Here is a 14976-nt window from a genome sequence, read left to right on the forward strand (position 1 = left end):
GCTATACCTTAATATAGAGCAAGGTTATGTTTTGCATTTCACTTCAGGCTAGAGATAGAAGACATCATTTGCATCTTGTTACACAGTAGGAGACATTACTCCCACATTCTTAAATTCCTTTACCGATTTTAGTTTTTTTTGGGGGGGGGGGGGGGGGGCGGGGTCATTTTGAAAAAATTGACTTCCCATGTACATAGTTCTTCGTTTGACATTAATTAGCTCGTTTTCCATTGCTTTGTGTAGAAAAATATTTTTGGCCCAGAGATTAGCAGTTCTTTCAATCCAGCATTTTAAATTTCCTATTTCTGTTTGTTCTTTTTGCATTACACACCTATTTGAAGCTTCCTATGTGTGCATTAATGAGGGATTGTGACTGTAATATAACTTTAATAATGTTTAAGTAATGTGGTTTGATATTTTTACTGCTGGCAATCTTGATTTTAAATGTGCGGATTGCCCGCTTTGGATTCTGCCCAGTAATTTATTAACCTGTGCTTTAGACTGATGAACACTTACTATTTTTCCTAGGCTCCTCAGTGGTTAGAAAGTGACTCCTGTCAGAAATGCGAACAGCCTTTCTTTTGGAACATAAAGCAGATGTGGGACACAAAGACAATTGGACTTCGACAGGTGAGGAAAGAGCATGAGCTGTGCAACTTTTTTATGCGTTTAGAAAGCTCATTTAAATTGATTTGTGTTAGAATCGGTTCCTTTCACAGATGCTACGAACGAGAAAAATATTACCTGGCCCTACAAAGGCACCCAGGCAAAGTCGGTTTCTACCACCTATGCACACACAGTCATTCTCATTCTTCTTATGCCTGTACAAAGTTGGCTTTTGCCAACTATATGTAAGGTTTATTATAAACTTTTTTCAACTATAGGATAAACATTCAAGCAGAAATTTAGCTTAGCAAAGAAAGGGGCAGATGTATCAAGGTCATTTTTAGTCGCAAACGCTGCGATTCGCAAATACATTCGCAATTTGGAATGTATGAGGCAAAATGGCAAGCAAAATTAAGGAATCGCAAAATTTGCGATTCCTTAATTTTGCGTAAGCATTTAAGGAATCCCAAATTGCGATTCCTTAAATGCTATGCATCAAGCATTTCAAATTAGCGATTTTCCCTTAAGAAATTGCAAATTACCACCAACTTGTTGTTAGTGTTAATTTGCGAATTCTTTTACAAAGGCACTTTTTGTCATTTGTAAAGGTGGCATGTGGCGCTCATACATGCCTTTAGGGCATGTATGTGCACCATATGCGCACACATGTACATTTCAGGGGTGCAGCAGGGTGTCCTTAAGACACCCTTGAAATTATTCTCAATTTGCGATTAGCAAATTGCGAATCGCAAATTGAGAATAATTTCCCATTCCTTCCTATGGGCCTCCTGGCCCATAGAAATGAATGGCAAATTATTCCTTAATTGCGATTAGCAATTTGCTAATCGCAATTAAGGAATTTTAAGAAATCGCTAAAAATAGCTAATTTTTACATACATACCATTTTGCTATACTCAAATAGCAATTCGCAAAAAATCGCTATTTGAGAATCGCAAATAGGTATTTTGATACATCTGCCCCTAAATCTCTTACAAACCCTATTTTCTGGAGAAATTCATTTATGTGAGGAAAATTTCCTATCAGTCCTTATCTTCCCATATATATTGCCCAAAGCAAAGTTATGTTAAGATGTATTTTGTAGCTTCATGTGTTGCTAACTGCCACCTTTGTAAAACTCCTCTCACTGACTCATAATTTTTCATCTGTGTTGCCGACGATGTCATGATGCGGTCTGTTTTTAAGACTCCCTGACTCTACTCACAAGAACTTTAAAATTTTGAAAACTTTGTTATTCTGACCCCAGTCACTGGATACCTGGAATATGCACAACTTGCTAACTTCCAAGTACACAATAACTCGCAAACCAATTTTTCTAATTGAGTAAAGTTTTCATTTTGCACATCTCTAGTTCAAAGGAATTTACCCTGCTTACCCCGTCCATCCCCACCCTCGGGCACATTGTTTGCTTGCTTACTTGCTAGAGACGAGACATAGGATCTGGAAGAAATACTTGCCCATGGGACGTATTCCCTACAGGAAATGGCAAAATTCAGATAATCAATGGCAGTCAGCTGTGTAAATATCTACAAATTCCATGAGCACAATTGTTGTTAAATAGTCTAACAAGGAAGGTGTTGATTGTTATGAGGCATATTTCAATTTCTCTGGATAGTGTTTAACCATGATTGATGGGGGGGAGGGGTACTGAACAAATAGTTTAATGTTCCTCTGCCTAACATTTTATAAGTATAAAATGCAATTCATTTTGAAATTTTCAAATAATGTAATGTAACTATTGAATTTTGAGGGGTAAAAAGTCTCTGTATTCCCATTGCATGAATAGCACTCCAGTGTAACAAAATCACACATGAACTAATATATGCAAGGTATCATGATATTAATATTTACTGTTTGGACTCCATGTTTTAAAGTATTGTAGTAGTGGGCAATGGAGGTTGCTATGAGGATGGGTAGTGAATGGATGGAAGAAGAAGGTTACTGCAATCTTTTAAAAAATTGTGAGCAGCATTTCTCATTGGTGGAAATTTAAAAAATGAGTGCCTTTAATTGTTCATCATTGCTACACTTGAGTTCCGCCTCTGATGTCACTTCCAAAATAAACCGGTAGATGCCTCTTTAGGAAGTCTCCCTATTAGCAATTTGCTAATCGCAAATAAGGAAGAAGTAGAAATTGCTATAAATTTTGCGATTTCTACATGCATCCCGTTTTGCGAGTCTTTAATAGCGATTCCTTAATAATCGCTATTAAGGACTCGCAAAAGAGGAGCATGATGAATCTGGGGGTTAGTGCCTACTGATGATTTAGTTCTGGCTGCAAAAATTCGCAAAATCGATAATAAATACTCCAATTATCCACCTATTTTGAAGCACAGTGAATTGTGGCACTTGAACCTTTATGGCACTTGAAATTTCCACATGACCGGATGCCTTCTTTAAAGGATAATTTGTTAAATCTATTGTCTGGGTTGTATCATTTTAGCACAGCTAAAATACTGCACCTACCCTCCCTACTCAGCAGCCCATCAAGGAAAAGAAATACACTTTGTGCCCTGCCTCTTCAGAAGAGGGCAACAGATAAACTGAGAGGAGTTTAGAATATCTAGCTCTGTATGTTTGTATATATATATCTATGTGAAGTGTGTACATCTGTGTGTAGTTGGGAATGATCATTGGTGGCAATCACAGTGCAAACTGAATTGTTTTTGTAACGTAATAGTGTTTAATACTACAAAACAGAATGGTACCTATTTTATTTTTCCTAGCCGAATAAAACATTAAGTGAGTACCTTTGAAATATTCTAATTTATTTGCTACTGGCTGCCTGCAGGACTGGAACTTTTTATGTGTTTGTTACCGAACAAATCTTTGTTAAAAAAAACATATATTGCTATGTAGAAAGTATATTAATCTTCACTATAAGTCTCTAAGCTATTTAATGATGGTTCAGACATTCACTAGAGATTACACATTGATCACTATAGCAGGTGCCTTAAGCCATGTGCTGTCTTTCCATTCTTATACAACAAGAGTTGCTGTATACATGTAGAGATCTACAGCAGATGCATTAACCCCGAAAGTTATCTTTAAAAATTGTCTTCCTGTAACGAGTAAAGTAAGCCAGAGCAACTTAACTTCATACATGCCAACAAACATGATTCAGGCGGGAGGCTCTTTATTTTAAAAGTTAACAATGGTTTTTTTTAGGTTTCTCCTACCTGATATTTCTCCCACTTCAATGCAAGTCAGTGGGGAAAATAAATTCCCACAATTTATTTTCAAAATCTCCCTCTCTCCTCCTTTCAGATGTTGACATATATGTTACATTTACATTTTTCTTTGTTAATTTCTTCGGAGGTAGACTTTTAAATACTGTGCACTGGCACTGGCAGAAAGTAGGCTGTCATTGACTCCACCCCTTAGGACACTGTCCCTGCATAACTCTGGCTTTCTTGACTTGTCTCCTATCTGCCTCCCTTTCTGAAATGTGTGAGTTTCTGGAGAAAGGTTTTATATTTGTAGCACTGCTACTGCCATTCTCTACTTCGAATACAAATTAACTAAGTCCCTGATTTAGGGTTTAGTGGTAATGGAAAATCCTCTGATTTCTGGACGAAGTGCTAAATGATGAGAAGAACCCAACCAGTGGAATTTCCTTTACAAATGGGGTAGTTTGGCGAATGAAATTCCACTGGTGGATTCTTGTCCGGCTTACCTCTTACCTCTAACTAAGATCCTAAAACTCGATGACTTTGGCTTTGAGTAGGGCTTGGCTTATTTAACTTGCTAGCAGAACTCAACTCTGTTCCACAAGGCATTTGTTTCTGACACATGACTAAAGGAAGAATGCCATGATTGTGGCCCTGCTCCTGCTGATTTTTTCTTAGGCTGCTGTTAACTGTGAGATTATAGGTCACAAGGGAACCCGAGTGTCGTCTGCGGCTTTGGATAAGCCTATGCCCAAAGAACAGAGGACCCAAGACCATAGATATCGCAATAAATGTACAAATACATCAAACGATGAATTTATTTGTGTATTGTGGGTGTGTGGTGAGAAACATGCTTGATGCACACGTGCAAATATGTGATCAAGAATGTGCTTGAAGTAAAAACAACATGGCCCGTGTTATTCTTATGTGCAGTCAAATTGGGTCCACAGACAGGGTATGCTCCAAAAGATGGCTGCTTCTCCTGTGTCTATCAACCATCTTTTGGAGCATACCCAACTTACTACATTCAGCTCACCTTTCAAGTAGTATTTTATATACAATTGAACAAATTGATAATTTGATCTATATGTACATTGATTGTGTTATCTGTGGTCTTGGGACCAATATTCTTTATGTGGTAGCACTGGGCTTTGCACACTTACGACCCAGAAACCAGTAGCTTAGGCCTTCATTACAAGTAGCACAGAACGGTATTACTGTATTTTTTTCAGTGCTAATACCACTCTACAGGATTATAAATGCTACGGAATATATTACTGGTTGGCTTTATCATACCCAGTAATACCGCACACAGTATTGTTACTTGATTTCTCAGTCACAAATTCCACCTGCTCGAAGCAGGTAGAATTTATATGGAGAAAAAGGAACAGAATTTGGGGAAAACGTGTTGCTACACTTCAATTAGGAAGCTGCATAATTGAGCGTCTAGTCTTCCGGCATATAAGGAAAGTAGCCTTGGCCACTATCCTACTCCCAAACCACAACCAGTAAAACTATGTTCATCTGCCAACATTATTTAATGTGAAAGAGTTAGCAAATGCTAGTTTGTGGCAAGTGTTTCTAATCAGGTGTGGTTTGGGATGACCAAAGAGCAGATGCCAGTAAATCTGAAGACACTCTTAAGTGCTTTTGTCATGTCATTGGCAGCGATTCTGGAGGTTATTATCTTTACAATGAAGGAATCTGGAAATCTATAGTAAGTGCCTTATTGTCCTTTCCTTGATGCAGAAGATGGTCAATGTACCACCATTTTTGTAAAGACTGGAGATGACCTGTCATCAATTTCTTTTTCCCCACATGAAGCATCATTGCCGGAAATGCGGAAAGGCAGTGTGTGGAAAGTGCAGCACGAAGAATTCCACCTATCCTATTATGGGCTTTGAATTCCAGGTCCGGATGTGTGATGCTTGTTTCGAAACCATCAAAGATGAAGAGTGAGTATTAGTACCTGGTGAACCATTGGCGTAAACACATTTTCTTGCCACTAACAAGAGTTGAACAAAAGAATAGTTGTTGGTTATTTCTATACTGGAACACTAACCCTATCGATATTCAAGCCCCTGGGACTCCGTGTTAACAGGGCTTGCACCTCATACCCAGTACACTGTTTTCTGAATTGTGGAGCTAGGTGTGTTGGCGAAAGCAGAGTCTGGTTCCAAGGAGAGATGAGCAAACGCATAATGTTATTCGGACAGGAGGTCAAAAGGCTGATGGTGAAGTAGTGTGGCTCACTGGTTAGAGGCGGCAGACCCGAGAGCAGAGGACGGCCCGGGACCAGGGTTCGATTCCCTGCGCGGCAGGTTTCTGGACCAGGGTCAGCGGACTCGATAATTCTCTCGCCTCGGTGCCCACTCTGAGCAGCGATCACACTCGGCAACTCTGGGCATTAGCTTGCCTCATCTTCACTAACGGCCCCACCAGACCGCCGGGGATGCCTGGTCTCACCCTGGAGATACCCATTAAGGGACCATCTCTCAGGGAAGCCAGGAAGGGTTTCGCAGCGGTCGAAGCGCCTTGGGACCCTCCGGGTAAGTAGTGCGCTATATAAATGCCTATACATTTACATTTACATTTACATGGTTGAGTATACTTTTCATGTGTAAAATGGTCCCTCTTACAGTCCAAATGGAAGCACTTCTTGGATGATTATATAATTTACAAATAGCCTAAGGTGAAAGAGTATTAATTCTCTGGTTAGAGCTAAAGCCCACTCTTATCTGTATTTAAATAATTTAGAACAATAAGCCCTACACCCATCTGTGCTGTCAAGCTAGGCCTAATGAAAAACGAAATGTAGTTGAGGAGATGGAAAGACTGGATTCAAAGACAGGTCATGGGTGGGGTGGGTTTAGATACTCTGAGTTGAATGGGTGAGGATGTTAGGCAGGTAGGCTTATGAATTCCAGTGGCGGCTAGAGACAGAATTTGCAGTAAGGAGGATCAGGGCACAGGTTGAGCGGTGCCAAGAGGAGGGTTCATTAGATGATGAATCAGTGTTAAGTTCACACAGAAGACAAAGAAATAGCAAGACATTTATTTATTTATTTTATTTATTTTTAGACTTTTATATAGCGCGAACTTGAACCGATTAGGTTAGATTAGGATTAGGTTATGCATTGGGCACTTGCATGGAAGTGAAATAAGGCAAGACTTTCCAGTAGGCTGATGGTTATGGAGCAGTGAGAAAAAACAGGGTAAGGTTTATTTGAACAAGTAGGAGGATTGTGTTTTTTTCTGCAGCATCAGACTACCTGGAAGAGAAGCAGGCTCATGCTGAGTCCTACATGTGTTTGAGCTGGTAAAACCGCTAGAGGTAAATACCATTACATAATGAGTACAGTATTAAACCAGACTATTTTACCTCCCACTTCTAAGTATCCGAGGTCAAAATGAGAACAGCGGGAGGGTTCAGTTTCATTAATTCATAAAACCCCATGCAAATTCCTGTTAGTAGTAGTATGAGGAATTTGCATGGAGGAAAATTTGCACACAACCGTGAAAGGGTTATTGGGCACCAAAAAGCAATTTAGTATGATTTCATCTTCACCATTGGACTTGAAATGCACCCAAAATGGGGGGCAATTAAATTTGTGGCTGTAAAATTTGCATTTGCAAAGCATTTGTCATTTTTGTATGCACTGCAAAATAGGGCGATTGTAGTTTTCAACACTTCGACTTGCTGTCATGTTACTGTTCCTTTAGCAAGGGTTTTCCTGTCTTGGAAAACAAGCATGCATTCCATTTACTCCTTCTGACCATAATTTCATTAGTAATTGAAGGTGTTTTTGTTTTTATAGATCGGTGAGCATATGTAAAATGTGCTTGGGCTGTTGGGTGTTGAGGAATAAGCGTGAGAAAACCAAAAAAGTGCTGTGTGGAATCTTTAAATTATTCTGAGCCACTGGTAATTACTCTTGGCTGCAGCTCAGCCGTGCCCTATGCAAGTAAGAGTGGTGGGGCCGGGTGGGGGGGTTTCGATGGACTATGATGGGGGTCAATTCATTATAAATTACATTTTCCCTCATCGTCGTTTGTTGAAATCCACCCCCACCTGGCCCCAACGCTCTTACCTGCATGGGCCGTGGTTGACCCAGCTATATGCAAATCAGCCTTGATTCAGCTCCATTAGGAATATTCCAGCCCAAACTGCCAGGTCAGGTCACCTCTAGATGTGATTGTAAGCAAACAAGCAAGTTTCAACCTATTTAAGCCTCGAAAGTAGGGTGCAGCTTGAATCCTACGGCACAATGAGCATGGTACCCACGCTTGGACATTCCAGGTACACTTATAAGGTCGCACTAAGGACAACAATAAAGTGATGGGTGAAGTGGTAGAATGAATTTCATTCACTGAGAATAAGCATATCTGACAAGTAACATTTGGTATACATATGACATTTTTTGTATTCTTGGTCGTCACTATCATTAGTGCAGCAGGTGCAGTAACCCCACACCTAGTGTGTGAGGGGCCTCTTTCTCCCCAATTGTGGCTGTTTTTCATACCAATCCCAGATATGCAAACTCACACAGTACTATTGTGTGTCACATGATATTTGCTCCCTTTACACAGTCACCCAGTGAGGAGGTGATATCACACAGCGGCAGGGAAAACGAGCCATAAACCACTGCAAAGCTAGTCTTTTTAGGGTTTGAACAGCCAATATCCATTAAAGAGTATGAAATCACCCAAGGACATCGACATCATATTCAACATTTTTTTGTTTTTGTTCAGGAGGGGGCTTGGTAGGGGCAACAGAGAAAAAGTGCCTCTTTTGTACTTTTAGGCACGAGTCCCCTCCCCTCCAAGGCCCTACCACTCCTGACATCATGACTTTTTTTAATGTATCAATTCTGTTTATTTTATCACCAAAGAGAATCAGTCTTGTACACAGCTGTTTGCCCACAACCCATGGGCGGCATCATCAGTATGGTGTGATTGAAGCAAAAAAAAGTTATACAGCTGTCTGCTTACAACCTTGTGGCCGGCAGCAAAGGTACAGCACAAGATAACAAGCAACAAAACTAACATCCCATGTAACTTCCCCCTAAATAAAAGTGGCAATAACCAATGGCTGTAAAGAGATGGCGCTGAGTTCAGGTGAAAGTGGGAACGTGGCTGTATCAAACATATTGGGTGAGGGCAGGGTCTCAGGTTGCTCAGATACGGGTATCTAACGCAGCAGTTTAAGATAAGTTGAGCATCTCCGCTTGTTCAATTTGGGGGAGAGACTGGTATGAATGGAGCCCACAGGTTAGGGTAGGGCTCAATTTTTGGTTCAACTGCAAGAGAAAGTTTCTCCATCCCCAGAATGAGCCACAGTTTGTGAAGCCATGTGGTATAGTCCGGCCCTGTCTGTGCCCCATGCCACCAGAATACCTTGGTGAGCTGCCCCCATGCCGCCCCCTCATTGAGCATAGTGGGTGCGTTATGGAATTAGGAAGCCCAAAAATAGTGTAGGCTGGGAACCTCGGGATTGCTGTGTCAATAGCCCAGTAAATATCATCAATTGTGTGCTCTCATTATCGGACCAGTTATGGGCAGTACCAGAGAAGGTGGACCAGGGTGGCCTGTTCTCCGCAGCCCCTCCAGCAGATCTCCAAATGCTCTGGGTCCCATGTGTGGAGCCGGGCGGGGTGAAATCCCAGTAGTAGACAATTTTATAAGCCGTCTCTGTGCTAGCGATATTATGGGTCAAGTGGCATGCCCGGTATAAATGTCTTCCGATTCCTTGGCAGACAAGGCCCTGAGTAGGTCTGCCTCCCATCTCTTTTGTCCCAATGTCTTAGTTATGGATGACTTCCTGCCCGAACAATGCATATATCTCAGTGATAAGTCGTCTGTCATCCTTTTTAAGGATGACCCATTTTTCAAATGGAAAAAGGGGACATTCTGCGGGGGGTCTAATGGAAGGTTAGGCACCCAGTGTCTCACTCGAAGAAATTGAAGACGGTCTGCCTCCTACACGAAATAGTTTGTCTTTAGTTGATTGAACGGTATAAACCCTTGTGTGTCAAATAGACACCGTATTCATTTGCTACCAACCACCTGCCTCTGCCAGAATTCCTCCCGATGCATCCCTGGACAAAGTCAGGGTTAGCCAGGATTGACGTCATGAGGGAGGGGAAGAGGTTAGGCCAATTCTGGTTGCTCCTGCGTCCTAAACCTGAAATACTGATCCAGTCACTGGAGAGTAGAGTCCCCATGCACAGTGCTTACGGGAAGTCAGGGCTCCTTCCAAATATGGGAGCCTGCCACAGCCTGGTCTATATAGCACCAGTGTTTCGCAGAGGCTGGATGGCTCCACTCAACCAGGAATCTCAGCTGAGAGGCCTTGTAATAGTGTGTGATCAAGGTAAACTCAAGCCCACCTTCATGCGTCGCGCGGTAGAGTGTCTGTGGAGGCGAAGCCGTTTCCCATCCCAAATAAACTTGTTAACCCCTAGCTGCAGGGATCAGAGTCTATTCTTGGCTGGCATCAATGGAAGGGCCTGGAATATGTAGAGGATCCGAGAAAGGACAATCATTTTGGCTGGAGCTATTCTGCCTAGCCAAGGCAGTTTGTAGATGGTGCCAGGTAGCCAGGTCTGTTAGGACTTGATAGGTGAGGGCAGAGTAGTTAAGCGTTATTGTCTCAGCCACAGAAAGAGCCAGTTTATTATCCAGGTAGGGTATGTGCTTGCCTGCCTAGACAAAAGGGAACAATGAGCGAAGATGGGCCAGATTCCAAATTTGGGACTTATGCACATTCACCTTGAATCCGGACACCTCCCCAAAGGATTCGAGTTCAGCCACCAAGGCCGGGACTGAGGTCAGTGAGGGCGACAATCACGTTGTCTGTGCACAGGCTAATAAGGTGGGGTCGCTGCTGAAAGGAATGCCTATGATTACTGGGTTGGTTCGAACTTGCTGTGCAAGAGGCTCCACGTAGAGGGCAAATAGAAGGGTGGGAGAGGAGGCATCCCTGTTGGGTGCCCCTCTGGATTGGGAAGGGTTGGGATAGTTTGCCACTGACCCATACTGACACCCACCTAAATCTGTCCCCGAGACCGAACTGTGTCAAGGTCTCAAAAAGATTAGGCCAATGAACCCAATAAACACCTTCTCCTTCTCAATGGAGAGAAGGAGGGCCTCTTTCTGGGAGCGCTAGATCTTGCCCATTGAATGAAGTATACATTTGGTATTGGCCTCACACTGGTATAAAACCTGCTTGATCGAGTCAGGCCTGGCATTGAGGTGTTGAGGCAATTGTCCAGAATGCTGGTGAAGAGTTTGGTGTCAATATTCAAGCGCAATTTAGGTCCTTAAGAACCGCCGAGGGCAGGGTCCTTGCCTGGCTTAGGAATGACTGAGATTGAGCCTTCCGGGATGTTGTCAGTTATGGACCCAATTTTGTCAAACAAGTTAAATAGCCTTGTAAGCAGAGGGGCAAATTCCTGGCTGAAACCTTAAAAAACGTGGCGAGTAGCCATAAGGGCCTGGAGATTTAATGAGCTTCAAGCGTGTGATGGCTGAGATCACCTCCTCGATCTAGATGGGCCTGTCCAGGCTCTTGGATTTGTAAGGTGGAAGAAGAGTGACCGAGGCCCTCTCAGGATATTCTGATCGATCGGCAGTGGGTGTGTATCGGTGACCTTGTAACGAAGTGCTGTAAAAGGCTTGGACTGTACTTGCTAAGTATCATCTTGATGGTACCTCTGAGTTTTGGTACGAAGGGGGTGCGCTAGCATGTGGTTGCTCCCCAAATAGAATGTTCGAGGAATTTGTGCTGTAGATACACATGCTTTGCATACGCCTGCCATCAAGTTTTGGGTCCGGACGTTTGCAAGTTGTTTTTCTTCAAAGAAGTCTTTCTCAGTCACGAGGTAAGGTGACTCCACCTTTCAGTGATAGTGTGCACGGGCATTGACTCCATTGTTAGATTGTTTTCTTTCCACCATCGGGTTCGGACGTTGTTTGCGGTGCTCTGGTTCAAAACTGTTCTTCAGGATTGGTATTGTTTTATACATGTTCATCATGCTTTGAGTGTGGAAAAAAATCAGAAAACTCCATATCTTCGATCGAGAAGACAGCACTGACTGCTTTCGGGCCTAGTAGTGTCAGTTTACTTCCACTCCGTTACACTTCATCGAGTCTTCTGCTGATGGAATGGACTCCGTTACAGACCTGTACTCTACGCAACACTAAATAGTCATGCATGACCTGCTTACAGTCTGCAACTTGTGCCTCTCACCGGAGCACAAGGAAGAACATTACGACGCTTGTCGGTCGTTCAGATCGTAAAAGACTTTGCAGGGCTGACTGGCTCGACGAAGGGACATGCAACGGCAGAATATTGAACACACCGCGGATATCTTCAGAAAAGATACCGAGCAGGAGGAGATGGAAGCGTCGGCAGCGGAAGAGGAGAAGGCACTCTCCATCCAAGATTCGGTTTCCAAACAAGAAATCGGTGCTAGAGTCTCAAGACAATCCAGCAGGACAGGGTGCTGTAAGTAACCAAGCCCCTTTGCCCACTAAACTTGCTTCCACCGAACAAAAGGCTTCTAGGCTACCGCTGCCTTCTGGCCATGGTCGGCACCAAGATACTGCTTCCAACGCCCTGCCCTTGGGCTCAGCACCTACACAGCACATCAAGCTTTCCTGCTTGAGACGAGACAAACACCTTTGGCACCGAAACCTTAGGATTCAAAGGATAAAAAAGACAGATCCAGTTCAGCACCAAAAAATTACGGCACCAAAACCACAGGAAGGATAAAAAAGACAGATCCAGTTCAGCACCAAAAAATTACGGCACCAAAACCACAGGATGCTCTTCAAAAGCCTCCAGAACCAATCCTAGAAACTATGCAGGAAAGACTGGATCTTAAGCAAAAGAAGATTTACATTTATCCAGCCACTGGACTTATATTGGCAAAATCAGTAACATCTTCCAAAAGGAAAATTCCCTCAGAGGAAATAACCTACAAAATCCCTCTAAAAAAGAAGAACATTGCTACAAACCCTTTCCCCCTATCCCTCAATACCCCCTATCATCTTCACCGTTACAATGCTCAAACTGGTTCGATATTATACCACAGGGTTCTCTGCATACACAGCCTGATATAGAAGATGGGGATGACAATAGTTCCCCACCGATTGATCCATTGAATGATTACAATATAGATCCGCATATAGTTAATGATCCCGACTTATACACTGGAAATCCATCACCTTCTGATGACAACACATCATACCAGGAGTTAATTTCCAGGGCAGCTTCATACCATGGAGTTACATTACAAAAGGGATCTTTAGAGGAGGACTTTTTATTTGAAACATTGGGAAATACACAACTCAATCTTTACCCATGTTAAAATCCATGAGGTGCCATGCTGATGACATTTTTAAGGAACCAGTACGGGCAGGGTTATATTAACACCCAGGGTTAACAAAAAATATAAAGCTCCGCCATCTTACCCAATTTTTATTAGGGGCAGTCACCTTTAGATTTCTTAGATGTATCCAGTGCTCGGAAAAGAGCAAACTCACAGACTTCAGCAGATGCACCACCTCCAGACAAGGAGTCTAAATTAATAGATGCATCATGGAAAAGAGCGGCTGCACAATCTGCCAACCATTGGCATATAGCCAACACACAAGGCCTATTAGCTAGGTATGATAGGGCCCACTGGGCCGAAATGGAGAAATTACTCCAATACCTCCCAGAAGAACATAAGAAAAAAGGAAAAGAATTAGTGCAAGAGGGAAAATGTATCTCTAATTCATCTATTAGATGTGCATCTTCTGGTAGAATACCTTCCAGGTATGCACAACCAATTTGCCGACTTCCTCAGCAAGATGCGGCAACAAGTACATGAATGGGAATTTCATCCCCTGGTTCTCCTTCCATTCTTCCAAAATGGGGGTTTCCATAGTAATACCTCTTTGCCACAGCAGACAAATCAAAATGCCCAAACTTCACCTCCAGATTCTCACACCATCTATCCAAAGGCAATGCCCAATGGATCAACAGGTCAGGGATATTTGCTTACGCTTTTCTGCCACTCCTTCTTCCATTTCTGGTTCGGAAACTCAGACATCACTCACATTGATTCTAGAGCCTCCCACATGAGCTTGTCAACCATGGTTCACCACACTACTAGAATTGTCAGTTGTTCCACACCAAAAGCTGCATCTCACTTCCAACCTTCACACACAGAACTGTGGAGAAATCAGACATCCAAACCCCAAGGAGCTCAACCTAGTGATCTCGCTCCTGAAGTCATAGAGTTCAGATACCTAAACCATCCACCAGATTGTATGACAGTTCTTAAAGAAGCAAGAAAACCTACCACTAGAGCACGTTATGCTGCAAAGTTGAAAGGTTTGTGATATATTGTAATAATAACAAAATTGATCCGCTAGATGCATCTATACAAAATAATATTGGTTATCTTTTGCGTCTACAGCAAGTTGGCTTAGCCTACACATCCATTCCACTACACCTTGCGGCAGTAGATTCAACTCTTCAAAGCAGACAACATTTATCCTTATTCAAAGTTCCAGGTATTAATGCTTTTATGGAAGGCCTTAATAGAATAATACCACCTCCCAGGGTACCACCTGCACCTGTCTGGAACCTTAACATTGTCTCACAAAGCTTATAGGTCCAGCTTTTGAGCCACTACACAATTGTCCTTTACAATTTCTTTCATGGAAGGTTGACTTTGTAATTGCTATCACTTCATTAAGACGTGTTAGTGAGCTACAGGCAGTAACCTTAGAAGAACCTTTCTTTCAACTTCATAAAGACAGAGTGGTTCTTCGTACAAGCCCAAAATTCCTTCCAAAAGTAGTTTCTACTTTTCATATTTACCAATCAGTTGAGTTACCTGTGTTCTTCCCTCAAACTGATTCAGTAGCAGAAAGGGCTCTACACACAGTTGATGTCAAAAGAGCATTATTATACTATATTGTTAAGACAAAAGATTTTCGCAAAACAAAGCAACTTTTTGTTGCATTTGCTCCACCTCATAATAGAAATTCTATCTCTAAATCCAGTATTTCTAAATGGATTGCTAAATGTCTTTAAACTTGCTGTTAAAGCTAAAATAACTTTATACCTCCTAGAGCACATTCCACACTCAAGATAGGAGCATCTATGGCCTTTTTAGGCTACATT

General features: G+C 42.3%; 1 protein-coding gene across 1 annotated transcript in view; it reads left to right on the forward strand.

Moving 5' to 3' along the window:
- Positions 1-14976, forward strand: part of WDFY1 (WD repeat and FYVE domain containing 1) — a 385159-nt gene that overhangs the window by 310098 nt on the left and 60085 nt on the right. Inside the window, exons 9-10 of the mRNA XM_086943866.1 lie at positions 529-630; positions 5619-5749. Of these exons, the coding sequence (XP_086799992.1) occupies positions 529-630; positions 5619-5749 (233 nt within the window). The remainder of the gene's footprint in view (positions 1-528; positions 631-5618; positions 5750-14976) is intronic.

This window comes from Lissotriton vulgaris, chromosome 11 (genome assembly GCF_964263255.1).
Source record: "Lissotriton vulgaris chromosome 11, aLisVul1.2, whole genome shotgun sequence".
Lineage (NCBI taxonomy): Eukaryota > Metazoa > Chordata > Amphibia > Caudata > Salamandridae > Lissotriton > Lissotriton vulgaris.